This window comes from Sporothrix schenckii (genome assembly GCF_000961545.1).
Source record: "Sporothrix schenckii 1099-18 chromosome Unknown Cont44, whole genome shotgun sequence".
Lineage (NCBI taxonomy): Eukaryota > Fungi > Ascomycota > Sordariomycetes > Ophiostomatales > Ophiostomataceae > Sporothrix > Sporothrix schenckii.
The window spans coordinates 1986472-2005244 of record NW_015971145.1 but is presented as its reverse complement, the minus strand read 5'-3'; the positions used below and the strand labels follow the sequence as shown (position 1 = coordinate 2005244).

Below are 18773 nucleotides of genomic sequence, written 5' to 3'. Positions count from 1 at the left end.
CGCATTCGGAATTTTTATTACTATCATACTTCATACTACCATATCATAGGCTATCAAAATTTCTTTTCCGTATCAATTTCCATCTCACAAAAGCGGTATCTATGGCTCAAGAAAATAAAGAGCTAAACATTAATGGCTAGATGCTATGCCGTATTGGCCCGTGTTGGCTGTCTGTCTCCCCGCTGTCCGCAACTATACTTTTGCCCTTCCGCTTTTGTCCCGTCAATAAACACAGACCAGCGGTGACAACACGTCAAATTATGTACATATATGTAAAGTATACAAAATTATGAGAAGCACGGAGAGGGTAGCCGCATCGCTGCTCTCTAGACATATGCCTCCCTCTAGTACCTCTTTTCATCGGTGGGTTTCGTTTCCACCTCGCACCAGATTCTCTCTTTCATGTCTTGTATGCCTGTACGTGAATATAAAACAGAACAAAAGGCAAGGCCAAAAAGAGACAAATAACACATAAAACGTTAGAAAGGAAAATGTAGTATGAGAAGTAGGCGGTTGGCAGGTGCCAGAAACAAGAATTGCCGGGTATGACTGCGGCTCTGCTTCGTCGTAGCATCGCATTCGTCCCGGGCACTTTGTCCTGGCTCATGCGGCCACATGAATAGGCGAGAAAAGCAACAAGAAAAAGAAAAGAAAACGCCGGTGCGCCAGTCTGCCAAGTGAAATAAAAAAGTAAAAGGAAAGCATCTCCGTATCTACCTGGCTGTGGACAGGTGGAAACGGAAATAGATTAACAATAGATGGCAATAAAGGTATGAAAAATGGAGTATAACGACCGCCATATGCAATACATAGAAACAGGGGTAATAAAAAAGCGGCAGCATAATGGAAATGAGAAGAACAAGAAAAACAAGAAATGCTCGCAGAAGAGGTATGGAGAAACGCAAATCAAATACAATACAGCAACCTCCAGCACACCACGCCCGCTCAAATAAATAAAAGTGAGTGCGGCATCAGAAAAAAAAGACCAAAATGTGACAAAGAAGAGTCATGGTCGCTGAATGAAACAAAAGCAAATACCAAGCGTAGTGCTATGGCGACTTGCCCTGTTTTCTGTCCGTGGTCTCGTTCTCGAACAGGTCCGTCAGCACTGCCCCCGACCAAATCTCCGAGTCGCCCGTCGAATGGACCGTCACCAACCAGGCCACGACAAGGTTGACGAGGTGATGAATCATGTAGGCGTACGACACGCCATACACAGCGGCGGAAACAGCAACGCCGAAGAGAAGGAAGCTCACAACGTACTTTAGCCGCGTGGTCACACGAGGCACCATCCTGCCGGTCGTGAGCGTCTCGACCAAGACGATGAATGGCATGATTGAGAGCACGTTGTGATGCGACGAGAACGGCGTCAGCCAATGGACGGCCAGATTCCGAATCCAGACGGCCAAGATTGGGAGGTTGATGGGAAGAATCCACAGCATCAGGATGAGGATCGAGTGGACGTAGTTGTAAAAGTTGTAGTTAACTGTCGACCGCAGATCGGATGCCACACGCAAGGCCCGCACGGTGGTCGCAATCTGGACGAGACAAGCGACGAGGTAGGCAAACTGATAAGGAACGACCGTGGATACCAGAAACAGGAGCACGGCCGTGGTGATCAAGCGGCGACGCGGCGTCGACTGGATAAAGGCCGGTGAGAAGTACTGCTGGGATTGTAGCTGGCTTGCGGCCGTCTGCTGTTGCTGCTGGAGCGGATCGGCTGTATGGGCCAGATGCTGGGACGCCCGACGGCGATCGTCGTGGCGTACCCAGCCCGGACGGGAAACCGCGAGGCTTAGGGCGAGGCCCAGTATATGTGTCAAGGCCAGAGCAGCATAGTTGACGGCCGTGCATACGCCAATACAGATGACGCTGATGAGGGGAATGAGGAACCAGTAGAATGGTTCCTGTGTACCCACAAGGAGGTCGTTCTTATGAAAGTCGACGGCCACATCGGTGGCATTTCGCCAGTTCCAAAAGCCAGGAGACGACTGGCTTGCCTGAGGGCCTCCAATGGACAAGGAAAACACGGTCAAAACCGCTACAACAACAGGGATGGACTTGCGCAGGCACATATCCAGACTCTCAGAGAATGTGACGAAAATGCCCGTCTCGTCATAGATCCGGAACTGCTTTTGCAGGACAAGGGCAACAATCAGTACAGGGAAAGCGGCAAAAACGGTCCGGTAGCGCATATACAGCTTGCCCATGCTGCCCATTACATCGACGGAAAGATGCACTTGGATGCTCGAGTTGCAGGTCGGGTCGGTCCAGAACTGGAAGCTCAGCCCGTCTTCGGATGAGACACGCCGGTTCAGTGGCGGGGGCATGTAGGGTGCCACGCCGTGAACACTGACACTGGCCTGGCGCGCGTTGACATAGTACTTGGATTCGAATGGTGCTGACAGGTGCTGGCGCACAAGCGGCGTAAAGATCTCTGCCTCTTCGCCGCAAGCTTGGTTTCCAATGTCCAAGTGGTAGGCCAGGAGGCTGGACTGCAGCGACGAGATCTTGACATCTGTCACCATGGGGCGGTTGGCAGGTAACCGGAACTTGAGACCAAAGGCGAGCATGCTATGAAGGTTGGTTTCGCGCGCGCGGTGCGATTGGGAGTGGTCGCTGAACTCGGCGATGAGGAAGCCCGGAGCATGCCCCGTGGCCTTGTCGATGACAGCGACAAACTGATGCTCCGCGATGTGCTCGATGTCGTACTGAAGGTAGGAGAACGGGCTCGCCTCCCGCTCTTCACCGAGAGTGAAGGGATAGCGGGAGCTGCGCCGCGAAGCAGGCAGTACAATGACATCTGACGCGGCGTTCTTACACGCCAGGCGCGTGGAACCAGTGCCCTCGCCCGACAGGTCCATCTTGATCGGAAACACGCCAGCCTGGCCCGACTGCAGTGGGAAAACGCTGCAGAACAGGACTTCCAGCTTGCCGGCGTCGCCGGGCTTGTCGAGCTGCTGGTCGGTCAGCAGAGTGAACTGCTTGCCAACGGGCGACCCAGCCGGCGGAATGGGCAAGAGATGGGCCTTGAGACGGGGCGAGTCGCCAAAGCTGCGTAGAACGAGACGGTCGCCCTGGGGAACGATGGCGTTGGAGTTGTCCTCGAGGGTCAGGAGCGTCGTGGGCTCCTTGGACGGCACGTCTCTCTCAGCAATGGACTCCATGCCGGTGAGAAAGTGCTTCTTGAACACTCGCATGCGCTCGGCGCGCGGCTTCGTCTGCGTCGCACGGTGAACATCGACAACATCGTACAAGGCGCGGGAGATGACTTTGCGGAACTGATCGCACCACAAAATAGCCTGGTGGTCCGTGCTGGTCCAGACATTGGGAATCGTGGTAGTGAAGACAGTAAACCCGTGCGTATCAGGAACGAGAGACTCCAGGCTCGCGTAGTCAGAGGGCACAACGGTGTCGAGGCCGCCGCCCGCGATGGACACGAGCGTGACATGCCACAGGGGATTGTTGTTGGCCCACTGCTGGGAGTAAGCATGGCGCCAGTAGTCGTTGATGTCGCTGTAGATCTTGACAATTTCGCTGTCAAACGTCACTGGCGGGCGGGCATGGGGAGCCGAAAGCGTGACGATGGTGTTAATCGAGTTGGACTGGTAGTTGGGCATGATGAGCATCGTGCGGGCCACGACGCCGCCCATGGAGTGGCCGAGGATGATGACGGAGGTAGGGTCGGGCGTATCGGATTCGCGGGCGGATATGCGCGGGTCGAGGTAGAGAGAAAGAATGTAACGGATGGCTTCGTTGAGGTATTCGGCCTGGTCCAATAGCGTCTGGCCATGGAAGGCCGTAATGTCCTCGTTGAAGTCGACGGTGAAGAAGTCGAGGCTGCGCGCACCACCGCGGATGGCGGCTTCGTTGTGCTGCAGGACGTCATGGAAATAATTTGCGGCCTCGGCGGCGATGGGGCGGACCTGCTTGTAGCTGCCAGCATTGCCCGGGATGAAAAGGACGGGAATGCCCTTCAGCTGTGGAGTGTGTTAGCGGACTGTGCGTTCTGAACGCTGGTTTTTTTTTATAAAGAGAAAATGCTCGACTACTTCGCCTTCCTAGACATACCTTGGTGTCGTCATCAACACCCTGCTCTCGATATAAATACAGAGAGTATTTACTGGCGAACCTAGTGTGCTCGGTGTCGAACTCGCTCAGGTGCGCGTAGGAGGGCCTCATATAGGACATACGACAGCCTTTGGGATCCAGAACAAACTGTCGTGTCACAAACGACTTGAGGATCAAGCCCAGCAGCACAGCGCCGAGCAGCGAGGCGGACAGTGTCAAAAGGGTTATGCCCCATGGGCTTCGTGCGCGTGGTGGCCGGCGAACGGCCGGCCGCTCCGGCCGCGGCGACTTCTCCATGATGGGCTGGGGGACGGCGTTCGCCCCTGACGCAATCGCGTACCTGGGCGCAGGCGAACCAAAGCCGGCGCTAACGATGCCGTTACCGTTGCCGTTGCTCCGGTAGGCAATGCCGCTGCTGCCGCCGGTGCGGCTTCCGCTGTCGTCGTCGAGATGATTGCTAGTAGCGCCGCGCGCGGGAGTATTGCCTGGCAAGGCGAGCAAGGGGGTAGAGGCGGCCAGGGTCGCGGCCGACGCAGAGGTCGAGGCAGCGGTCGAGACCGCAGGTGGGAGAGAGAAGGCGGGCGCGGGCGAGGAGGTTGGGGATCGCCGGGTCGCGGTAGATGATAGGACGGTGGCCGGCGGTGAAAAGGGGACTATAGGCGCCAGACGAGCCAGCCCATTCCGCGTCTTTGCGTCGCGGTGGGCGGATGGAATGGACGAGGAGTGGGCGCCGTTTCGCCGACTGCGGGCGGACAACGGTCGCGAATCAAGGCTGGCGCGTGGTGTTTCTGGTGCTGTCGAGGGCGACGTTGAGGTTGACGCAGAGGCCAATGGCAAATCCGAAGCCGGGCTCGACGGCGACGGTCTCAATGCGCGCGAGAGCGGATCCAGCCCAGGCAAGGTGTGTCTCGGATGGCTGCTGAGAGCAGTGTCGTGGCTGGTCGGTTCGCTGGTGCTCGGAATAGGGGTTGTCGTCCTGCTGGTCTTGGAGGCTGCTGTGGGCAAACTCGGCGATGCCAGGGCCGCACCATTGGACGTCCTAGCAGTGGAATTGTCGCCGGCAGAGAAGCCAGAGGCGGGATTCTGCATCCCAGGGGGAGACCTGCACCTCTCGGTCGGTATCCCTGGCGGCTGTGAGTCGATGGTGAGGGTGAGGAATGGGCGGCGCTGGGGGATGTGGCCGGAGCGGAATGGAGAAAAGGGAGAGAAGAAGGGGGAAACGAATCGAGAGAGGAAAGGGAGACAAGGGAATGGGAGATACGACGAAAAAAACACAGAAACAGAAACACACACTCGAAAAAGAAGGAACGAAACAAAAAAGACGAAAGAAGGGAAACAACCAAAACGGGGAAATGGCAGATGGAAAGGAGCGGCAGGAGCAGAGGCGCGGCAGGGCGACAAGCCAGGTACGATGGACGACAGAAAATAAAACAGTGCAAATTACGAGGACGACACAGAGGATCTCACACGCTGTTGGGCGCCTGGTCTGTATTATCCTGGTACTGGAAATGGCCTGACCAAAGTCGAGCTAGCTGCACTGATGGGCGATGGCGGCTGCGCTTCGGATTTGACGGGGGAAAGAGCGATGAGCGACAGGGAAAGGACGAAGGTAATACCGCCGACGCGTGAACAGTTTGCTAACTGGTCCCCGTTCAGTCGCAGCAAGAGGGGGTCCGCAGGAGATTAGAGCAGCGCCTTCCCGTTTTAGGCCAACTTCTGGTAAGAGCAGCGACGATCGGGGGACCAAAACCGTTCAGTTGCTGTATCCTTCTCCATTTTGATGACTTTGTTGTTGCGACAGGTCCCCAGTGCTGATTCGCGCCTGCCGGGTCGAAAAGGTGCAATTGCGCTCGTACAGAGCGTTTTCACGGAAGGAACTGAAAATCAGGATAATGCAGGCGCGCAATTGTTCAAAATTGTGCAATTGCAGGAACGCCCGTGGCTGTTGTCTCCGCTGCCTTCCTAAATAGTCTCATAGTGTCCCCGATTGAGTGGGTTGTGGAGCAGCAAAAATGGCAAAATCCTTAGGCCCCATCTTGATTTTGTGCTTGTTGCGTCTCTGCAGTTTTTCTTTGCTTTCCAGCCAACCCGCCCTGTTCCCTAGTTTTCTCTTTTTTTTTTGTATGGCTGACAATTATGCCTCATGCTTTGTCGTGCCGCGCGCAATGTCCGTCTGCCTCTTAAGTGGTCTCGACCGCCAGCCACAAAGCATGCGCTGAAAAAAAAAAAAAAATGATGAGAGAAAGCCGACAAAAGGAACAGAATAAAAAATACATGAACAAAGAAGGGAAGCTGGAACGTGCTCGATGGCAACCAATGTCAGGACACAGCTATTGGCCATTTCGAGCTGTATGTGGTACTGATACGCCACATCCAAGACACCGATGACGACGGCAGCGCAAGGCTCTCCATAACCGTTACAAGGTAAAGCTTCCTACGCTACTGCACGTCTGTAACGTCTGCAAGGTGCTGATTTCGTTTGGCTCTTGCTTGAGCGATCGTATGGGTGATCTCTACTTTGGATGGTGACAATGGGGAGGGTCGCATTGGCTGCTATCTGCATGTCCAGCGTTCAATGGGATGGCTTACAGAGTGGCTGAGTTTGTCATTGGCAAATGTTCCTGGTTTTAAGTCTCGTGTTGCGTGTTTTTGGCGTTCTTTTTTTTTTTTCAACTGGCTTCATGCTAACCTTGTCCTTTTTCACTAGTTTCTGGTTCTTTTGTACTCTTCCATTGCGTAAGTTGAAAAACTTTGTCTGCAGCAGTCTCTCTCCGAGGTTGCCGACTATTTGCGCTCGACTCCAATCACCCAATCGCCTTGGCCACGCACTCGGAAGCTTCCGTTGCCTGTCAACATTGATGTTCCTGGCTGCCGTTCAACTCGTGGGGATGGCAACTCGTAGAGATACCAAGGCTGGGCTGGGGGAGGGACCCAACCCAAATACAGTTTACAATCTGTACGCCCAAGGAGTCGCCTAAGCTGCTTCTGAAGCTACATCGAGTAGCATCGGCGTCAAAAACGTCAAAAAGATCTAGACCTTTGACTTCGTTCGATGGCCCCGTCTGACCGTTTTTGCGGCCGTCACCACGTTTCGTTGGCACACACGGCTAACTTAGCTCATTGTGTGCGCCATTGTCTGTGGCATGTGCACTGCACCCTGGTCCACTAACTTGGCTCGACAACACCACTGGCGGTTCAAACGCTGTTCTTGCAACTCGTGAATGGGATCAATCGCTGAGAACACATGCCAGCAAATTGTGGCCAACTCGCTTTGTCGTCCCGTCTAGCCTCGCCTGCATTTGCTGCCAAACAGCCACAGTCATGACGGGTTCCAACATGCAGCACGGGACAAAGGTTTACCAACTGCTTTCAGTTGCCGCCCTTTGAAGCTCTGCTCTTGGCACATTGTGTTTTGATAAGAAGCCACTGCGAAATCACCCATCTCAATTGATGGAGTTCATCGCACAGCCATGTCTGACCGCTCCAAGGCTGTTGGACAACATCAGTAGCGCTGATTTTACTATCGCAAACAGATTGAGACAATTTTCCTAGCTGGATAATCAAAGAGGTCGGCCCGGGTGCGGGCGAATATCAACCATCCAGTTTCATAGGCCCGGGACGGCTGGAAAAGGTACAAAGGCTGTCGAAGGGGAATCTTCAAGCCCACGGACGAATGGCCAAAGGGCCAATATCGAAGCCAGCCCCTGGCTGTTGGCCAACATACAGAACAAATTACGAAGCAAGAAAAGCCATTTGGCTGGCGCACATTCTTGCATATGAAGGAAGTCAGCCGAGTCCAGCAAGCCATAAGTGGCAAGATGCCTGAACTGGTTCGTGGGAAGCGCCTTAACCCGCCAGATCTGTCTGGCCTTCCAGACTACTGCGACGCCAATATGCACGAGGATGCTCTACGGCGTATTGACAGACTTGTCAACGTCATCACTATGTTAGCCCCCGCGAGAAGTAGCACGCGCGTCCAATGCTGCTTTTACGTCGTACTGAATATTTGAATCAAAGTCGCAATATCTCGCGAGCATTGAAGCGCTTCTACATGCGGCACAGCAGCCAGGATACCAGCCTTGTCCAACCAAGAAAACAGCATTTCCATGCCAACTTTCCTTATCCGCACACGGCAGCGCATGTCCGTTTTATTTCGGTATCAGCCCAATTAGCAAGCACGGGCAAGAAACATTCAACTCCGTTCAGCCTCATCGTCGCAGAGAAGTTTTTTCCCGAAGGCTGAGCAAATCGATCGCACCACAAACGACGTCTTCCTTCATCCTTCATGTCTACAAGGATTCTCCTCCCAATGGCGTTACTGGTACAACATACTCCGAACAATGTTTCTGCAAACGCAACTACGTGCCTGATGTTTCTTCCAGATTGTTCGACACCATTTCACATAGCAAAATGTTATGAGAAACGGCCCACGGGTGCGAACCAATCCCAAAACGGAGCCCTGGCACTGCAAAGTCACACCTTTATTAATTGTGATGGGCAAGGATTAGTCCTCCACGTCCTGTCGTAAAATCATGCGGAGTTCGCGGGTCGACGGATTACACCTTGCAAAGGCCAAGAACCAATATTTTTCACGTAGGGCGGCCAAGGATGAATTCAGCGAAAACGGCCAACACGGCTCGTGCCATTCTCCGTTTCTTCATTGAAACAACTCTCGGCAGCTTTGACGTCAAATTATAGGTGGATCCTACTTTCAAACAGCAAATTCGCACACCTTGTGCCCGCATTACCTGGACAGTTCTGCCATGGTCGGATGAAGCTCGAAACCAATTTCCCATCTGACAGCCGTTACAGGTAGGGCCTTGGCAAATGCCAGGGTGAGAGATCACCGCTGGATGTCATCGTCAGGGGTTCCTCCAAATGGTATCAAGTCACGTGCAAAAGAGCGAATGTTGACATTGCCCCTGCCACTCAAATTAGTCATCACAGACTGCGCTAGTCTATATCAGGCAATCTCTGACAGTTTTGTCGCAACGCCTGCGCTTGTGCCATATGGCGGGGCATCCTTAACAGTTGAAGACGCGACGCGTTTGGAGACAAGGCTGACCAAACGTTGAAACGGTGCCATGCCGATGTGACGCCACAGGAGCTTTGAACGACATTCCGAGGCGGCCGTATTGCGACCGTTGACTCTGCAGCTTTGTAGACGTCCGAGAAATCAACACACGCCAGACATTACGACGCACTCTCCACCTTACAAGCTCGAATATGATTTTGTCTTGCCCCATCTGACCGGCGACAACGATGGCGGCAACGGCGGCGGCGTCAGCAGCGCCGGCTCCGGTAGCGGCGGCAGCGGCGGCCGTGACGATCAAAGCAATTGACGCCTCGGCTGTATGTTGTTTCGCTTTCTCTCTCGGCGAACCCTTCCTTGTAACTCGAATGCTAAATCTCACAATCGCAGGTGCATCGCATTCAGTCCGGCCAGGTCATTGTCAACTTGTGCTCCGTCGCCAAGGAGCTCGTCGAGAACAGCCTCGACGCCGGCGCCACGAGCATCGAGGTCCGCTTCAAGAACCAGGGACTCGACGCTATCGAGGTCCAGGACAACGGTTCCGGCATTGCGCCGCAAAACTATGCCAACCTCGCGCTCAAGCACTACACCTCCAAGCTGGCCACCTACGACGACCTCGACACTCTCCAGACCTTTGGCTTCCGCGGCGAGGCGCTGTCGTCGCTGTGCGCCCTCTCGCGCTTTTCCGTCACGACATGCCTGGCGGCCGACGTCCCCAAAGGCACACGGCTTGACTTTGAAACATCCGGCCGGCTGGGGCCGACGAGCGTCGTCGCCGCGCAAAAGGGCACCACCGTCTCCGTCGAGGGCCTGTTTTGGAACCTGCCCGTGCGCCGGCGCGAGCTCGAGCGCAACATCAAGCGTGAGTGGGCCAAGGTCATTGGGCTGCTCAACCAGTACGCCTGCGTCCAGACGGGTGTCAAGTTTACCGTGTCGCAGCAGCCGAGCAAGGGCAAGAAGGTGGTCCTCTTCTCCACCAAGGGCAACGCCGCTACGCGCGACAACATTATCAATGTGTTTGGCGCCAAGACCATGGGCGCGCTGCTCGCGCTCGACATGACCCTGGAGATGACCGCGACCAAGCGCACCACAACAACCGTCGGAGGTGCATCGCCCACCCACGATGTCCACGTCAGCGGGTATGTCTCGCGGCCTGCACACGGCCAGGGCCGCCAGACCCCGGACCGCCAGATGTTTTACGTCAACGGCCGGCCGTGCAAGCTGCCGCAGTTTGCCCAGCTGTTTGGCGAGGTCTACCGCTCCTACAATAGTGGACAGTCGCCGTTTATATTTGCCGACATCCAACTCGACACGCATCTATACGACGTCAATGTCAGCCCGGACAAGCAGACCATCCTGCTGCATGATCAAGGCCGTATGCTGGACACGCTGCGCGAGTCACTCATTGAGCTGTTTGAGAAGCAGGACATTACTGTGCCCATTGGGCAGCTGTCTTCCCAGAAGCTGACTGCCTTTAAGAAAGCAGCAGCACCGCCTTCTGCACCATCGTCTGCTGCTGCCACTGCGAGCGCCAAGAATGCGCCCGTGTCAAGCCCGGTAGAGGGCAAAGAGAGCGATGACGAAGAGGCTGGTGAAGTGCGGCTGCCACAAGTTCTCGCTGCGACCCCTACTGGGGCTGCCGATCGTTCTGACCACAACACCAATGCAAGCAGCGCTGTAAATGACGGCACAGGAGAGCCTGAAGCTACACAAATCACGGAGGACATCTCCACCGCATTACCGACACCAAAACAAAACCAATCACGAGAGGACGCATCGAATATCGTTGTGTACCCCGGCCCGCGCAAGCGACTGTCCGATGAAATCGCGACTGTGACCGTCGGTGGTACAACTGCGTCGATGCCTGTCTTGTCCAGCGCCGGCGCAAAGCGGCCGAAAACCACAGCCTTTGGCAGCTCGGCACGAGACAGCCGGCCTATGTCGACGTCGGCCGCGGCCAAAGGGCCGAAAGCGAAGAGGACAAAGGCGCCATTGCCTTCTTTCGGAGGGCGTTTAACGCAAATGTTTTCTGCTGCAAGACGCCCATCGCAAGAGGATGAGGAAGAGGCCGTTGAGGTTATGGACGACGGGGACGAAGAGGATGACGATGACGAAGAATTCATCGGCGAAGACGACGGGACAGAGAGAAGTTCTGAAGTTGAAAACGTCGACGAAGAAATGGACGATAGGCCAGGTGCAGAAGTTGACGACGATGCTGACGAAGATCTCAATCAAGAAATGCTCAGCGATGATGGAGGGGATAAAGCTCCGCTCGGTGCAGAGAACGACGATGACGATGACCACCTGTCAAATCCATTGCCAACGGAGAACACCACAATGAAACCAAAATCACCGGACGAGCAACATCAAATGGACGATGTTGAAGACATTGTACGCGATGCCGGTAGGGCGCCGGAGGAAGTCGAGGTTGAAGACGACGAAGAAGCCGACGAAGAGAACGACGATGGGGATGGAACCGATCCTGTCCTCCAAAACGGCCGTTCTTCTACCACTACGGAAGCACGTGGATATACCGATGACGAGAAGCGCAGTCGCGTCTTTTTGAAACCAGGCGGCTCCAAAAAGCGGCACGAGACTCTACAGCTCGTCCACGTCCTCAAAGTCAACGAAGCCATGGTTAGAAAGCAGGCCCTGTCATGGCACACGTCATGCTCGCAAAACGAGGGCAATGGTGGCGACAAACCCCGGAGTGCCGCCAGCGATGGGAGCGACGACGCCCGTACCGACACAAGCGGCGGCCTTGACGACACCGAGGCCGTCGCGGAGGCCAAGCTCGCGCTGACCATTATCAAGAGCGACTTTGCCAAAATGCGCGTCATTGGGCAGTTCAACCTAGGCTTTATCCTTGCCGTTCGCGAAGCAACCCGCGTGGGCGGAGAGGACGTGGATGACGACGTCGATGACGCTGACGGCGCTGACGGCGCTGACGGCGAAAGTGGTGCAAGGCAGAGCGCCGCGCCCAAACTCGACGACGAGCTCTTTATCATTGATCAGCACGCGTCCGACGAAAAGTACAACTTTGAGCGCCTGCAGGCCAGCACCGTCGTCCAGTCCCAGCGGCTCGTGCAGCCCAAGCGCCTCGAGCTCACCGCCGTTGAGGAAGAAATCGTCCTCGAGCACCTGCCTGCTCTCGCCGCCAATGGGTTCGTCGTCGACGCCGTCCTCGACGGCTCGGAGCCCGTCGGCCGTCGCTGCCGCCTGCGTACCCTCCCGCTGAGTCGCGAGACGACCTTTGACTTGACGGATCTGGAGGAGCTGATTGCCCTCCTCGGCGACCACGGCGACAGCCACGACCATGGCCATGATCATGACCACGGCGGGGGCGTGCCGGGCAGCCAGCTGACCGCCGTGCCCCGCCCGGCCAAGGTGCGCAAAATGTTTGCGATGCGGGCGTGCCGCAGCAGCATCATGATTGGCAAAGCGCTGTCGCGGCGGCAGATGGCATCGGTGCTGTCGCACATGGGCGAGATGGACAAGCCGTGGAACTGTCCGCACGGGCGTCCGACGATGCGGCACCTTTGCAGTCTGGGCGCCGCCTGGGAGAAGAGTGGTTGCTCCTGGGGCGGCGGTGGTCCAGACGTCGACGACAACCTGGAACGGGGGGACAACCAATCCATCCACAATACCGAATGGGGTCGCTTTCTTAGGAAGAGAAGGCGAGTTGCCAAGACATGATCAGACTGGCAGGCTGGGATTGTTTCATTTAGCAAGCATTAGAGCAAGTCGTTTACCATTCGATTTTTGGAATATTTTGAGACGTGCACAACCACGACAGTATGACACCACTGGGACGTATTGGAAACGAAAATCAAAAAGGAGTACTTGGCTACAAAGTGGTATTATTCTACCTAAGAGAGCGAGTCCATGTATTGGACCGCAAAATATGAGATACATCAAACAAGAAATATTGCAAACCCAAATAACGCCGTTTGACATGTGCGATGATATCTTCCAACAGCCGCCGAAACCCATTTCCATAGGAGAGTTCCCTTCGTTATGTCGGAGGCCGACCCAATTTGACTCTTTGCCTCTTCCCCAGACCATCGTCCAAATAAGCACCAGAAATACCGGAATACCGAGACACATCGGATATCATCACCGCATTGTCGTATGAATGGATTATTAGTGAAAGAGGCGGAAGAGATCAGTTGTATGTACCGATAGTCCCCAACTCAGTTGTTGTAGGTGCTGTACCGATTGAAGGCCCTGCCTTCTTCGGCAATCTTGCCGCTCACGTTCCGCCGGCTAAAGGTGTTGGCCACGCCAGCGTTGTTGTCGCCGTAGTACAGGTAACGGTCACTGCCCAGATCGTAGTCGTTGCCACTCGAGACCTGCCGCGTTCCGCTCGGACTGCCAGCCGCCAAGTCCTCGCCTACCATAATAGGCGGCGTGGCCGACTTCAGCTGACCGTACGGCTTGCTGTAGAAGTCGTCCTCCTTCTGCACGCTGCTCTGACGACTCCGAGGAGCCCAGGTCCAGCGTTTCGTTGGCGTACGAGACACCTTCGAGTCAGACTTTTGCTGCGTCTCCTGTGGCGAGAGCTTGCCCTTTGTAAGGCCACGTCCAATGTCCTTTGTGGGGCTACTGTTGCCATCCTTGGCGATACTGGACTTCATTGCGTCGGCAATATCGACCGTGTAGCCACCGCTCACACGACGGTCGTTAATAGGCACCTCGCCAAGTACGTTTCCATTGTACGTGGTGCTGGTGTGGACGGACGAGGTCATTGATGGGACGGTAGATGCAGGACGTTCCTGGCGGAACGGAGTCTTCGTGCGCGGGAGCGTCGGGTTCGAACGGAGGGGATTCGGGCGGTTGGAATCGCCGCCGTCATCGTAGCTGTAGTGATTGTACGGGGCGTTCTCGTCGTCGTCGTCGTCAATGTCATGGCGGTGCACGGTATCCGTATCCGACACCTCTCCCTCCGAGTCGTGGAAATCGTATGCCTGGCTGACGACCTCATAGTTCCGCCGCCTGCCCGAGGCGTTGAGGACCATAGTGTTAAGAGCCGCGTTGCGCTGCTGGGTGCGGTTGACCATGGAATCCGTCGCTTGCCACGTCTCAGTAAACTTGCCAGGGCGGCCGCCACCGTTGGCGCCGTCAGTGATGCCAAGACCGGCCGGGGAGTTGGAGCTGTTGGGCGTGCCAGATTGGGGGCGGCTGCTGGGCCGCCCACTGTGGTAGCTAAGGCGAGAGCTGGGCGAGTTGGCGTAGCCACCGTCGTTGAGCGGGACCTCGGCGTAAGAGCCACGTCCGCTGTTCGGTGTGTTCACCATCGACGAGCGCTTCAGGTTAGCCAGAGAGCTGCGTGCCGAGTTCGATGAAGGGCTGTTCTGGCTGGGAAGAGTGAGACGGGGATCGCTAGACGAGATGGTGGCCTGGGAGCCTGTCCGCGTGTGCAGGAATGGAACCGACGGCGGACGGCTGAGCAAGCCCTTGTCATTGTCAAGGCTGGACAGCGACTCAAACGTGTCAGCTGTGGCAATCGAGGACTTGTTCCGTGCATGCTGCTGCTTCTGCATATCCTTGAGCTGCTTTTGCTGGCGCTTCTTCGACCGCGTGGTGTAACGGTCCTCGAGCGGGTTCATATCGGGCGGCATTTGAGCAATCTGGCGGAACTTGAGCGCAAGCCAGAAGGAGACGACCAGCGACAAGCCATGCAGGCCACCGGAACCAATCAAAGTGTAGTAAAACGATGTGACTAGGTACGGCACATAAGTCTGGTCCGTGAGCAGCGTCGTCCACCCGGCACTGTTGTTCTTGGCAGACATGGCGCCGTATGCGTACAGGGGAAGAACTGAGAGATCGGAGAAAGCAGCAAAGACCTGGTAGGCGCCCGAAGATGCTGGCGTCCGGTAGCCAGCGGGCTTGGAGTGGTGGTAGACGCCATAGGCGCTGTGAGCAATGACAAATCCAGCCTGGTCTGTTAGCAAGTGTACGACCCAAGCAACGGAGCTGTATCAACATACCGTGATGCGCAGAACCCAGGTCGTGATACCGGGCACGCCCGTAATGAGAATGACGAGAACCAGGATAGCCGTTGCGCCGAGGAACTGGAGCGCACGTATGAGCAGCTGAACGACGCGGATGGCCTTGATCCAGGCCTTGGTGGTGCTGCTCATGGTCTTGACGGGCTTGCGCTGTCCGCCGATAACTTCATGAGCGCTTGAGAGAGGTCAGCAATTGGGAATTGAATGGCAGGATCAAATGACAAAAGAAAAACGAATGTAAGGGCGACGGAAAAAAAAAGCAGTGAAAGAGTGAAGAATCAGACATCGAAAAGAAAGAAGCCAAACAAACAAAAGACGTACTCAGGATGCCGGTTGAGCTGCACCAATGGTCCCTCTTGCTTGGGCTTGACGGGTTTGGCCTGCCAGCTAGCACGCGTGACGGCCTTGGGATCAAACGGCTTCTCAGGCAAGCTCGACGAGCTGTGCTCGGCGTCATAAAGAAACGGCTGATGGCCCCCCATGGTGACAGTCGACAAGCGAGAACGAGATCGAGCCCAGTCCTTTCCAGTGTGTCCGTTGCTGTTGTCTTGCTGCGTTGCGTTCCAGAGGATAGACGGTGCCTGTGACCCGTGCGGGACTTCGGCTAGATTGACGGCTGCCCTTTCTCAAGTGAATCTAGTTTGCGTTCCTGGGATGTCGAGATGGCGATCATCCGTGTGCGAAGATGTGCGTTTCGGCGATTTGTCGATTTCTTTCGAATAATTTGATCTGTTGATTGTCTCGGCTCCTGTCGTTCTGTCTTTCGGTTAATTGCTTTTTCCTGTCAAAACATGAGTGCCGTCACAGACGATCTCACGTTGAGTAGCAGTTCCCAGCAATGTCGTCGTTGGAATGCGCCGGTAAAAGTTGAGTCAATATCCGTCTGTCTTGGTTGTTGGAGGAAGGGTTTTGATTGCGACAGGAGACGGGATGCAAAACGACAGGAGCAATATGAGAGAGGGGGCGATGGTGAGGTAATAGCAGGCCGGGCGTGCCTTCCTGTTCGTATTCCTCGCATGAAATTATGCCTTTTCGTGCGAGGCAGGCGCAAACCACAGCGCTTCCAGGCCCAATCTGCATGTTGGAGGCAAGAGCTGTCTGTGCGGTGTGGTGAGAAAGGAAGGGACGCTGTTGCCACAGCAACAGCGCTGCTGGAATTTGGGGCTCTTGCAAGGCAGGTGCGACTTGGGACAGGACAATGTCGTATTTGGAAGGACACGAGCTTGGCGAAACTTGGGAAAGTGCCACCGCAGCAGCATTCCTTACCGAGACATTAAACGAGCATCTGGAAAATCGCATCAAGTTTGGCCGATTCGAGGATTTTCAAGACATGAGTAAGGTGATGCATGAGGCGGCGCTTTTCTGCCCTGCAACTACGAATTACAGCCCGCACAAGGCAAAAGAGCCAATCGCGATGAAGTACATAGTACAAACGCGTCTCTGCGCGGCTACTTCAATTCGGCAATACCATGCCCTTCGCGATGCAATTGTCCAATTAAAAAACTTCATTTTCTGTTCGTTGTCAGCAAATCCGAAGGGCAGACGTTTGTCGTCGTATCTACGGGGATACGTCCAGCGACAATGCCAGCGTGACTCAAAGCTCCGTTCAGCGGAGTTATGAACGAGTGACGGCAACTGAATGTCCCCGGTTTTCGTTAGTCCAATAGAACGAGCGGCAATCGAAACTCTCGACATGGTGAATGTCTTTGGATTTGTCTTGACAAGAACTCTACCGACACAAATACCGGCCGTGCCTTGACAAAACCGGCTGCATCCCTTGCTGCGACATGCCACTGTCGCTATGCAGCCCGTTATAGCGACTTGCGGCGCGCGATTGCGATCGCCGCGACTGTTTGGATCGGCTGCCCGGAACGTGCGCGGCAAGCTTCAGAGCCAGAACCAGAGCCCATACCAGGCCCGACATGTCTCGGACAGCTCTGGCCGTCGGCCGCTGCGCATGGCCGTGATCGGCTCGGGTCCCGCCGGCTTCTACACGACCTACCGCGTCATGGCCAAGACAGCCGCCCGTGTCGACATGTACGAGGCGCTGCCCGTGCCGTTTGGCCTCGTGCGCTTCGGCGTGGCGCCGGACCACCCAGAGGTCAAGAACTGCCAGGACAAGTTTGAGGGGGTGGCCCAGTCGCCCGATTTCCGGTTTCTGGGCAACCTGGCCGTGGGCGACGGGTCTGCCGCGACCAACAGCATCAGCAGCCACAACCCCGACGGCGGCCATGTACCACTCGCAACCCTCGCCCGCCACTACGATGCCATCGTCTTTGCCTACGGCGCCTCGCGCGACCGCAAGCTGGGCGTGCCCGGCGAGGACCTGCGCGGCGTGTATGCGGCGCGTGACTTTGTGGGCTGGTACAACGGGCTGCCGAGCGGCTCGGACGCTCTGGGCAGCAGCATCGTGGCCGACCTAGTACGTGCCGACACGGACACAGCAGTGGTCGTTGGCCAGGGCAACGTGGCGCTGGACGTGGCCCGGATGCTGCTGGAGCACGTCGACGTGCTGCGCACGACGGACATGAGCGAGGCGGCACTCGAGGCGCTGGCTCGCAGCCGCATCAAGCGTGTGCACGTTGTCGGACGCCGCGGCCCCATGCAGGCGGCGTTTACGATCAAGGAGGTGCGCGAGCTCATGAAGCTGCCCGGCGTGGGGCTGCACCCCTGGGATACCTCGACGCTGCTGCCGCCCAAGCTCACGGACCTGCCGCGAGCCCAGCGCAGGCTGATGGAGGTCGTGGCCAAGGGCGCAGCCACGCCGCTCGACCAGGCCAATAAGTCGTGGTCGCTCGATTTCTGCATGGCACCGAAGCACTTTACCGCCGCCAACGGGGGTGAGCATGGCCGCGTCGCGACGGCAGCATTTGAAAAGACACACCTGGCAGCACCCTTTGATGCCAATGCCCAGCCGGAACACACGGGCGAGCTTGTGAACGTGCCGACCCAGCTCGTCTTCCGGTCCATTGGCTATCGGTCGCAGCCGCTGGCCGGGTTTGAGGACCTGGGCATTCCCTTTGACGAGCGGCGCGGCATGATTCTGAACGACGGCCTCGGGCGCGTGCTGCGTGACGTGCGCTCACAGGATGCCAGCATGACGACGGAGCCGTACCCGGGCTTCTACTGCGCAGGCTGGGTGAAACGTGGGCCGACCGGTGTTATCGCATCGACCATGGACGATGCGTTCACGACGGCGGACGCCATCGTCAAGGACTGGGAGGCACGGGCGCCGTTCCTTGCTGGCGGCGTGGAGGGCGGCGGCTGGGACGGAGTCAAAGCCGAGGTCGACACGACAGGGGCCAAGGTCGTGTCCTGGGCCGACTGGCAGAAGATTGACCAGGTCGAGCTGGGCAGGGGCAAGGAGCTGGGCAAGCCACGCAGCAAGCTCACACAGACTGCCGACATGCTGGCCGTGCTGGGTTGAAACGCGGCGGGAACACACTTGTACGATAGACATGAACCTACGCCTTTACGAGCAGAAGTAGCTGAATACAAACGCAAAAGTCAATTCTCCGAGAGCCCTCCAGATATAATGTTGCTACACGTCTAATATAGTTTATGAAATTACCGCCATGCTGTCCAAAACCAGTATTCCCATCGTTTTGATTCCTTCCTTTTGGTTTTGCTGTCGTCCGTTCAAGCATCTTTCGTCGCCA

The 18773-nt window shown here is 56.2% G+C and overlaps 5 protein-coding genes across 5 annotated transcripts; 3 read left to right on the top strand and 2 right to left on the bottom strand.

Annotated features, from left to right (window-relative positions):
• Positions 1 to 1049: 1049 nt before the first annotated feature.
• Positions 1050 to 5160, bottom strand: SPSK_08328 (uncharacterized protein; the record flags this gene model as incomplete). The annotated part of the gene is made up of 2 exons (XM_016734929.1): positions 1050 to 3980; positions 4072 to 5160. The coding sequence occupies 2 exons, from the start codon at positions 5158 to 5160 to the stop codon at positions 1050 to 1052; spliced, it is 4020 nt and encodes a 1339-aa protein (XP_016587383.1).
• Positions 5161 to 9333: 4173 nt separating this feature from the next.
• Positions 9334 to 12799, top strand: SPSK_08387 (DNA mismatch repair protein PMS2; the record flags this gene model as incomplete). Its single annotated transcript, XM_016734986.1, has 2 exons — positions 9334 to 9423; positions 9494 to 12799. 2 exons carry the CDS (start codon positions 9334 to 9336, stop codon positions 12797 to 12799), a joined length of 3396 nt encoding a protein of 1131 aa, XP_016587382.1.
• A 497-nt stretch (positions 12800 to 13296) lies between these two features.
• SPSK_08660 (uncharacterized protein) lies at positions 13297 to 15596 on the bottom strand (the record flags this gene model as incomplete). The annotated part of the gene is made up of 3 exons (XM_016735251.1): positions 13297 to 15042; positions 15094 to 15289; positions 15436 to 15596. 3 exons carry the CDS (start codon positions 15594 to 15596, stop codon positions 13297 to 13299), a joined length of 2103 nt encoding a protein of 700 aa, XP_016587381.1.
• A 716-nt stretch (positions 15597 to 16312) lies between these two features.
• On the top strand, positions 16313 to 16735 carry SPSK_09999 (uncharacterized protein; the record flags this gene model as incomplete). Its single annotated transcript, XM_016736562.1, has 1 exon — positions 16313 to 16735. One exon carries the CDS (start codon positions 16313 to 16315, stop codon positions 16733 to 16735), a length of 423 nt encoding a protein of 140 aa, XP_016587380.1.
• A 180-nt stretch (positions 16736 to 16915) lies between these two features.
• Positions 16916 to 18541, top strand: SPSK_09065 (ferredoxin--NADP+ reductase; the record flags this gene model as incomplete). Its single annotated transcript, XM_016735645.1, has 1 exon — positions 16916 to 18541. One exon carries the CDS (start codon positions 16916 to 16918, stop codon positions 18539 to 18541), a length of 1626 nt encoding a protein of 541 aa, XP_016587379.1.
• Positions 18542 to 18773: the final 232 nt, after the last annotated feature.